The sequence below is a fragment of the Theropithecus gelada genome, chromosome 12 (genome assembly GCF_003255815.1).
Source record: "Theropithecus gelada isolate Dixy chromosome 12, Tgel_1.0, whole genome shotgun sequence".
NCBI lineage: Eukaryota > Metazoa > Chordata > Mammalia > Primates > Cercopithecidae > Theropithecus > Theropithecus gelada.
Genome location: NC_037680.1, coordinates 117,712,757 through 117,722,465, shown reverse-complemented (window position 1 = coordinate 117,722,465; position 9,709 = coordinate 117,712,757). Strand labels below are relative to the sequence as shown.

The following is a 9,709-nucleotide window of genomic DNA, read 5'->3' as shown; positions in this document are numbered from 1 at the left end:
TGGGCATCGGGTGATGTGAACTTGCCTCTGACCCACATGCTGGTTACAGGAGTTTGTTCACCTGGAAGCCTGTGTGACCTGAGCATTTTCTTACGTTTCAATAAATTCACCTTAAAACTTTGGAGTTTAAGACAGCAACAATAAAAAGCAACCAGCGGGAAGGAAGTACATGTGGGTTTGTAATCCGCACTCTGCTGAGAGCACACGTGGAATGGCTGAGCGGGGTCCCCGTCTGTGTAAAAGTTTCCGAGGTTCCCACCCCAGGTCCTGTGTGCTGTCCGCCATGCTCTGGCCGGTGGTGTCCAGCCTTGGAACCCCGTGAACCCCTCATTCCTGCTGGAAGAGCCCTTACATGGAGGCAGAGCACAGTGCTCTTAAGAGGTAGGTGAGTAAGTGGCAAATCCTAAAGAAATGCCACAAGCAAGCACGCTGCCCTCAGGCCAGGCATCGCTGCGGGTTAAACAGAACGCAGGTGAAGATGTTCAGAAGGAGGCCTTTTCTATGGAGTAAGTTTGGCAGTACTCATCAGAGCACATTAAAACCACACACTCTGGGCCGGGCACGGTGGCTCACGCCTATAATCCCAGCACTTTGGGAGGCCGAGGCGGGCGCATCATGAGGTCAGGAGATGGAGACCATCCTGGCTAACACGGTGAAACCCCGTCTCCACTAAAAATACAAAAAAATTAGCCAGGTGTGGTGGCGGGCGCCTGTAGTCCCAGCTACTCGGGAGGCTGAGGCAAGAGAATGGCGTGAACCCGGGAGGCAGAGCTTGCAGTGAGCCGAGATCGCGCCACTGCAATCCAGCCTGGGCGACACAGCAAGCCCCCGTCTCAAAAAAAAAAAAAAAAAAACATATTTTTTTTCCCCCCAAGACACAGTCTCACTCTGTCGCCCAGGCTGGATTGCAGTGGCACGATCTCGGCTCACTGCAAGCTCTGCCTCCCGGGTTCACGCCATTCTCTTGCCTCAGCCTCCCGAGTAGCTGGGACTACAGGCGCCCGCCACCACACCCAGAATAACTTTTGTATTTTTAGTAAAGACAGGGTTTCACCATGTTGGACAGGCTAGTCCCAAACTCCGGACCTCGTAATCCTCCCGCCTCGGCCTCCCAAACTGCTGGGATTACAGTTGTAAGCCACCGCGACCGGCCAAAAACCACATACTCTTTTTGACACTTAAGTGCCACTTGCAGAACTCCAAGGAAATCAACACAGATGAGCACAGACCCATTTGTCAGCAAGGGGACGGTTACACTGGGAATGCTGTGGGGCGGCAACAGCCAGGGGAAGATTCATGTGGCTCCTCAGCACAGGGCAAAACTGCACGTCACGCTGCGATCCAGGGTGGAAAACAATTACGTACAAACACACAAACTGCTGGGGGAAGAGCCACCAGATGTTACAGGTATCCATGTTTCCTCCTCTCATTCCAAAACCTCCCCCATTTGGGTGCTTGCTGTGTACTACGCCCCAAGGAACAGAGAGAAAAACAGCAAGCGGGGCCCTGGGCCAAGGGCCAGGAGCTGGGAGAGGGAGGGAAGTCGGGCAAGGATCAAAAGGACATGTTTAATTGCCGCAGAAGACAAAGAGACACTGTCAGAGGCTGCCTATGGTGGCTGGGGGGCAAGGGGAACCTGATTCAAGAAACAAGCATCCAGAGGACCCAGATAATTGGGAATGGAGGGAGGGGGTGAACGGACCCTTGCTGTGGCCAGGGACACAGAGGTGCAGGGTCTGAGAGCTGGGGCATGTGGGTGATGTCCCTGCGCGGACAGGGCAGGAAGAGGCGGGTGGGTCCAGAGGACCCGAGGGAGACAGGTCCTGTGCTCTGCAACATTCGAAGGTCAGCAGGTGTAAGAGGAGCGGGTGATGTGGCCAGGGGTGGTGAGGACCACAAAGCCCACCGGCCTGATGAGAACTGTCGTGTCCAGGGGTCTGGGGAGGCCACCGAGGGACAGGGGGCCTTGGGTGCAGGGGCCCCTTGGGCTTATGTCTGGGAACGGGAAACAAAGAGGGCCTTGTGAGCTGACAGTCCCTCCCTGCTGGGGATGGAGTGACAGGTGCTCTCAGGAGAGAAGCCGGCGCTGGGGGGAAGCAGGCAATGTGCCCAGAGATGAGGGCACGACAGCAGCCAGCGGTTCACACAGCCATTGCCTGAGGGAAGAGGAGAAGGACACGGTTCACAGGGCTCAGCAGGGGCCGCTCCCCTAAGGGCCACCGGATGTCCTTCCAGGCATCACTGCCGCAGCTGGCTGGCTTTGGGAACCCTGAAGGGTGTCCAGTGGGGGCTGAGCTGGGGAGAGGGTTGGGGGCAGGGACAAGCCAGACTAGGGCCAGGAGCAGGCCATGGCCACAAGGCACAGTGGGCAGCTGGGCAGGGCCCTGTGACCTCAGGAAGTGCACGGGGCAGGGGTGCACGGGGCAGGGGTGCACGGGGCTGGGGCCTGGCTGCTCCCAGACTTGCCTCTGAGCCCTGGTGCTGCTCATCCTTTGCTCCGTTTGTTCCAAAAAGAGCCTGTCGCCAAGAAAGGGCAGCAAGAGGAAGAGGGATGTGACTCTGTGTCCGGAGGTGCAGCAGCCACTGACAAGGACAGGGAGAGGGCTGGGGGGAGGGCCAAGACTGGGCTGTGCAGTTCACCTCATTCTCAGCCAGCGCCTGCTTAGCCAGGTAGTACTCCCGCTTCACTTTGATCTCCACAGACTCTGGGATGTCAGGCACCAGGAGGTCCAGAAGCCGGCCGATGGAGAAAACCACATGCTGGGAGCAGAGGAAGGTACTCACCCCACCCAAACGCCCAGAGTGGCCTTCACAGGCCCAGGCAGGCCAGGGCTCCAGCACCTGCTCCCAGCTGTGGGTGGAGCTAGAAAGCAGCTGTGCAAGAAAAGGAGCCCCAGAAGGGGCAGAGGCCACCCCAGCTTTTGTGGCCCTGGAGCTCCTGTGGAGACACCCACAATGCCCAGGCACGCATGTCCACACCACAAGCCAGGTTTGAGGCCAGGCAGGGAAAACGCAGGTGCAGAGAAGAGCTCTGATTTGACCAAGATGACAAGATGACACAGCAGGAAGTGATCACAGCGACCCCTCACCACGTGCTCGAATTAGGCAAAGCACAGGGTGGGGGCGTCATGCCATGGATGGGAGAACCAGCAGGTGCCCCGGCTACCTCAAACACAATGACGAAGGCCAGGCGGATGGCAAGAAGATTCCAGTAGGTCTGGGAATAATGCCCATCGTCATCCCGGAAAGCCCGATACCTGCAGCAGACACAGGACTCAGTAGGTGGAGCCAAGGCAGGGCGCTGGCTGGGCAGGGGCCTCTGGAATTAGCCTGTCTCCCCTTTTCCCGCCGTTTCCCTCTCAGATCCCATGTTCCAGTCCTGGCTCTTCATCGAGGGTGCCTGGAATGGGGGTTATCCCCAAACAGGACACTCTGACGATACCTGTGACCGGTGGGTTCCAGAGGCAAATGTGCTGGACATTGGGCTAAACTGGACCCCCTCCCAGTGGAAACGCTTCATTTTCTAGCAGATGTGACAGGCCAGTAAGTCTGTGCTTCTATGGATGACGTCAGTCTACTTATAGGGTGAAAACGTGCCGCCTGCTGGCCTCTGTGAGATCAGCACCTGCTCAGACTGTCCCTGCCCGCAGTGCCCTCCCTCCCTAGCATAAGCCACCCTCGGCTTCACTTGCTATTTCAGACTCTGACATCTTCCTGTGTCTCTGTCACATGGTCAAGATGTGACATTCCATTTTCTTTTCTTTTTTTTTTTGAGACGGAGTCTCGCTCTGTCGCCCAGGCTGGAGTGCATTGGTGCTATTCAGCTCACTGCAAGCTCCGCCCCCCGGGTTCCCGCCATTCTCCTGCCTCAGCCTCCCCAGTAGCTGGGACTACAGGCGCCCGCCACCACGCCCAGCTAGTTTTTTGTATTTTTAGCAGAGACGGGGTTTCACCGTGTTAGCCAGGGGGGTCTCGATCTCCTGACGTCGTGATCTGCCCGCCTCGGCCTCCCAAAGTGCTGGGATTACAGGCTTGAGCCACCGCGCCCGGCCCCATTTTCTAATATAAAGTTACATGTTGCACTCCATGAAAACCATTACCAGGGCCAACTTTGTAGGAAAAGAAAAAAAAAAAAAAGAAGAACCAAATATTGAAAGTTAAAAATAAAAATCCCTCAAATGAATGGGATGAACTTTTAAGTGGCTAGACACAGCAGAAGAGAGACTGGGGACGGGGAGACAGTGACGATGAGACCACCCTGCAGGCAACATAGCACAGTTGCCACCGGGGGAAGCGGGCCACAGCCCAGTGGGAGTCCCGATGACAGTGGACAAGCAGAGAAGCTTCGCTGGAAGGAGTAAGATGGAGACATTTCCAGAACTAAACAAAGACGTAACTCTTTCAGCTGGGCGTGGTGGCTCACGCCTGTAATCCCAGCACTCTATTTATTTATTTATTTATTTATGAGATGGAGTCTTGCTCTGTTGCCCAGGCTGGAGTGCAGTGATCTCAGCTCACTGCAACCTCCGCCTCCTGGGTTCAAGTGCTTCTCCTGCCTCAGCCTCCTGAGCAGCTGGACTACAGGCCTGTGCCACAAGGCCCAGCCAATTTTTTGTAATTTTAATGGAGACGGGGTTTCACCATGTTAGCCAGGATGGTCTCAATCTGCCGGCCTCAGCCTCCCAAAGTTCTGGGATTACAGTTATAAGCCCTCGCACCTGGTAATCCCAGTGCTTCAGAAGGCTGAGGCAGGTGGATCACTTGCGGTCAGGAGTTCGAAACTAGCCTGGCCAACATGGTGAAACCTCCGTCTCTACTAAAAATACAAAAGAGTAGCTGGGGGTCATGGCAGGCGCCTGTAATCCCAGCTACTCGGGAGGCTGAGGCAGGAGAATCGCTTGAACCCGGGAGGTGGAGGTCACAGTGAGTCGAGATCAGGCCACTGCACTCCAGCCTGGGCAACAAGAGCGAAACTCCCTCTCAAAAGAAAAAAAAAGAAATAATCCCTTCCCTAGGCCAAGTGCAGTGGCTCAACACTTTGGGAAGCCGAGGGGGCTGATCACCTAAGGTTCAGAGTTCAAGACCAGCCAATGTGGTGAAACCTTCACCTCTACTAAAAATACAAAAAAAAAAAAAGTTATCTGGGTGTGGTAGTGCATGCCTGCAATCCCAGCTACTTCGGAGGCTGATGCACGAGAATCACTTGAACCGGGAAGCGGGAAGCGGAGGTTGCAGTGAGCCTAGATCATGCCACTGCACTCCAGCCTGGGCGACAGAGCGAGACTCCATCTCAAAAAAAAAAAAAAAAAAAAAAAAAATTGCCGGGTGCGGTGGCTCACACAAGGTCAGGCGGATCACAAGATCAGGAGATCGAGACCAGCCTTGCTGATATGGTGACACCCCATCTCTACTAAAAATACAAAAAATTAGCCGGGCGCGCTGGCGGGCGCCTGTAGTCCCAGCTACTCGGGAGGCTGAGGCAGGAGAATGGCATGAGCCCGGGAGGCAGAGCTTGCAGTGAGCCAAGATCGCCACTGCACTCCAGCCTGGGCGACACAGTGAGACGTCGTCTCAAAAAAAAAAAAAAAAAAGAAAGAAAGAAAGAAAGAAAGAAAATATGACAGGCGCGGTGGCTCAGGCCTGTAATCCCAGCACATTGGGAGGCCGAGGTGGGCAGATCACCTGAAGTCAGGAGTTCGAGACCAGCTTTGCCAACATGGTGAACCCTCATCTCTACTAAATACGCAAATACGAGCTAGGCATGGTGGTGGATGCCTGTAATCCCAGTTACTCGGGAGGATGAGGCAGGAGAATCGCTTGAACCCAGGAGGCGGAGCTTGCAGTGAGCCGAGATCGCACCACTGCACTCCAGCCTGGGCAGCAGAGTGAGACTCCGTCTCTATAAATAAATAAATAAATAAATAATTTCCCTTGATTTGTTTCAGCAGCAAGCATCTGTCAAGGTATTGCTTTCGCTTTTTTTTTTTTTTTTGAAACAGAGTCTCATTCTGTTGCCCACGCTGGATGGTGACGTGATCTCAGCTCACTGCAACCTCCGCCTGCTGAGTTGAAATGATCCTCCCGCCCCAGCCTCCAGAGCAGCTGAGATTACAGGCGTGAACCGCCACGCCCAGGTGTTTTGTTTTGTTTTGTTTTGGGGATGGAGTCTCTCTCTATCGCCCAGACTGCAATGCAGTGCAGTGCACTCGGCTCACTGCAAGCTCTGCCTCCCTGGTTCATGCTATTCTCCCGCCTCAGCCTCCCGAGCAGCTGGGACTACAGGCGCCCGCCACCACACCCAGCTAATTTTTGTATTTTTAGTATAGACGGGGTTTCACCGTGCTAACCAGGATGGTCTCCATCTCCTGACCTCATGATCAACCCGCCTCAGCCTCCCAAAGTGCTGGGATTACAGGTGTGAGCCACCGCACCAGCCTTTTTTTGTATCTTTAACAGAGATGGAGTTTCACCATGTTGGTCAGGCTGGTCTCGAACTCCTGACCTCAAATGATCCGCCTGCTTCAGCCTCCCAAAGTGCTGGGATAACAGGCATGAGCCACCATGCCAGCCAAAATTATTTGTTTAAGAGATAGTCTCTGTCTCTGTCACCCAGGCTGGAGTGCACTGGCATGATCACAGCTTACTGCAGCCCTGACCTCCCAGGCTCAAGCAATCCTCCTACCTCAGCCTCCCAAGTAGCTGGGATTACAGGTGCATGCCTCCAAGCTCAGCTAATTTTTTTTTATTGAGGTCTCACCATGTTGCCCAGGCTGGTCTCAAACTCCTGGGCTCAAGCAGCCTTCCCAACTCAGCCACCTAAAGTGCTGGGATTACAAAAAACATTTTTCTTTTTTTTTTTTTTTTGAGACAGAGTCTCACTCTGTTGCCCAGGCTGGAGTGCAGTGGCACAATCTTAGCTCACTGCAACCTCGTGATCCACCCGTCTCGGCCTCCCAAAGTGCTAGGATTACAGGTGTGAGTCAGCCTCCCAAGTACGTGGGATTATAGGCATGTGCTATCACACCCAGATAATTTGTGTGCGTGCGTGTAGGTTTTTTTTTTTTTAGACCGAGTCTTGCTCTGTCACCCAGGCTGGAGTGCAGTGGCGTGATTGTGGCTCACTGCAAGCTCCGCCTCCCAGGTTCACGCCATTCTCCTGCCTCAGCCTCCTGAGTAGCTGGGACTACAGGCACCCGCCACCATGCCCAGCTAATTTTTTGTATTTTTAGTAGAGACGGGGTTTCACCATGTTAGCCAGGATGGTCTCGATCTCCTGACCTCGTGATCTGCCTGCCAGTGCCTCCCAAAGTGCTGGGATTACTGGCTTGAGCCACCGCACCGAGCCCATGTGTGTAGTTTTAGTAGAGATGGGGGGTTTCACCATGTTGGCCAGGCTGGTCTCGAACTCCTGGCCTCACGTGATCCATCCGCCTAGGACTCCCAAAGTGCTGGGATTATAAGCATTAGGTACCACGCCAAGCCAGAAAAATTCTTAAATGCTATAAATGCTTCCAATCAGAAAAGCCAAGTCACAAAAGAATAATATTTCCGAAGAACAGAGAGAAAATACCTCAACCTATACTTTTATACCCGCTATTTGAAGGACAAAAATGCATGGAGATATTATCATACATATGCATGATACATATCTCTATGCAGACTTATGTGTATGCATTTTTGCATATGAAGAGCCCACCAACCACACGCCTTTTCTAAAATAATTTTTTGTTTGTTTGTTTTGAGACGGAGTCTCGCTCTCTCGCCCAGGCTGGAGTGCAGTGGCAAGATCTCGGCTCACTGCAAGGTTCACCCCATTCTCCTGTCTCAGCCTCCTGAATAGTTGGGACTACAGGCACCCGCCACCACGCCCGGCTAATTTTTTGTATTTTTAGTGGAGACGGGGTTTCACCGTGTTAACCAGGATGGTCTCGATCTCCTGACCTTGTGATCCGCCTGCCTCGGCCTCCCAAAGTGCTGGGATTACAGGCGAGAGCCACCGCGCCCGGCCTGAAAGAATTATTAAAGGATATACTTCAGTAAGAAAAAAAAAAACTCAGGGAAGACAATACATAAGAAATTAACCACAGAAGTTAAAATACACAAATAAATTTGATGAACAGATGACTGAAAACGTTTTTTCATGTGTGTTTTTAACAGTAAAGCTAAAACTCCATGGAACAATAATAAGATGGAGAGATTGGTGCTCACTACACTAGGTGGTAAGGCATGTGAAGATCCTAGTCATACACAGAGAGGAAACAAAACTGAATTCACTCAGGCTTCGTTAGGATTATATATACTTAAGAATGTGTGTTGGCTGGGTGTGGTGGCTTGTGCCTGTAATCCCAGTGCTTTGAGAGGCCAGCACATTGCTTGAGGCCAGGAGTTTGAGACTAGCCTGGGTAACGTAACATAGAGAGACTCCCCCACTTAAAAAAAAAAAAAAAAAGGCCAGGCCTGGGGGCACATGCCTATAGTTCTGGCTACTCAGGAGGCTGAGATGGGAGGATTGCTTGAGCCCAGGAATTCTAGGGTGCACAGAGCTATAATTGTGGCACTGAATTCTAGCACGGGATACAGACCCAGTCTCTAAAAAAAAGAAAAAGAAAAAAGAATGTATGCTAAACATATGAGTAACCCGTAAAATAACAGAAATATATGCCATCAGTTCCAAATAAGCAAAAGAAAAAAAAAAAACAAAAAACCAGAACACTTTTACCCATCCACCAGAAGTCAGGAGAGGAGGAATAAAAAGGATCAAGAATAAAAGGAAAAAGTAAGTATCCATTAAGAAGAGATCACAAGTACGAATTCATATGCAACTAAAAAGTTCAAAATACATAGAGCAAAACCTGAGACCTACATGAAAAAACTGATAATTCTATGGTTTCGTAATTTTACTGTTCAGATTTGCTCCAAAATTAGGAGACTATGATGTTTTTCAAGTTTATTGAAACACATGCAAAACTTCGTGGTAACTAGATCACAAAAGGAAGTGTCCACAAATGCCGGTGAACTACATCCTATCTGCTCTGCGGGTTCTACGACCAACCAGCAATTCACCTAGAACCCACGACTTGCCCTTCAGCCCCGCAAAGCTCTGTCCTTTCCCGCGGGGAACCTCCCCCCAGCCCCCGCCCAGGGCGCCCGCAACTCCCTCCCTCCCCCTCCCCCGGCGTCGCCCCGCGGCGCCCGCCCCTCCTGGCTCCCACCGCCGCACCCCTACCCCGCCCGGGCCCCTCCGCCTCGTCCTCGTGCGCCCGCGGCCCCCCGCCCGGCGAGGGCTCACCTGCACGTGCGGTTGTGCGCCGCGGAGAACGAGGGCGGGGCGCGCGCCAGCGTGAAGTTGACGAAGCCGCGCAGGTCGTGGGCGCGGGTCCACTGGTAGTAGGTGCGCGGCAGGAAGTCGGACGAGAAGGCCAGGAGGAAGGCCTGGGCGGCGGAGGGGTCAGTGCGGGGCAGCCTCCGCTCCGTCCCCGCTGACCCCGCCCCCACGCGCCCCTGCTTCATCCCCGCGCGCCCCCGCTGACCCCGCCCCCGCTGCGTCCCCGCGCGCTCCCGCTGACCCCGCCCCCTCTGACCCCGCCCCCGCCACCTCCCGCCCGCGCCCCCGCCCCCGCGCCCCCGCTGACCGCGCCCCCGCTCCGCCCCCGCCCCGCTGACCCCGCCCCCGCGCGACCCCGCCCCCTCTGACCCCGCCCCCGCCACC

At 53.9% G+C, this 9,709-nt stretch overlaps 1 protein-coding gene across 1 annotated transcript in view; it reads right to left on the bottom strand.

The window, feature by feature from the left end:
• Nucleotides 1-1,168: 1,168 nt before the first annotated feature.
• Nucleotides 1,169-9,709, bottom strand: part of ANO7 (anoctamin 7) — a 39,207-nt gene continuing 30,666 nt past the window's right edge. The window contains exons 21-25 of the mRNA XM_025405534.1: nt 9,290-9,432; nt 3,167-3,257; nt 2,641-2,760; nt 2,467-2,517; nt 1,169-2,295 (exon numbers count right to left, since the gene is read on the bottom strand). Coding sequence (XP_025261319.1) covers nt 2,239-2,295; nt 2,467-2,517; nt 2,641-2,760; nt 3,167-3,257; nt 9,290-9,432 — 462 coding nt within the window. The 3' untranslated portion in view covers nt 1,169-2,238. The remainder of the gene's footprint in view (nt 2,296-2,466; nt 2,518-2,640; nt 2,761-3,166; nt 3,258-9,289; nt 9,433-9,709) is intronic.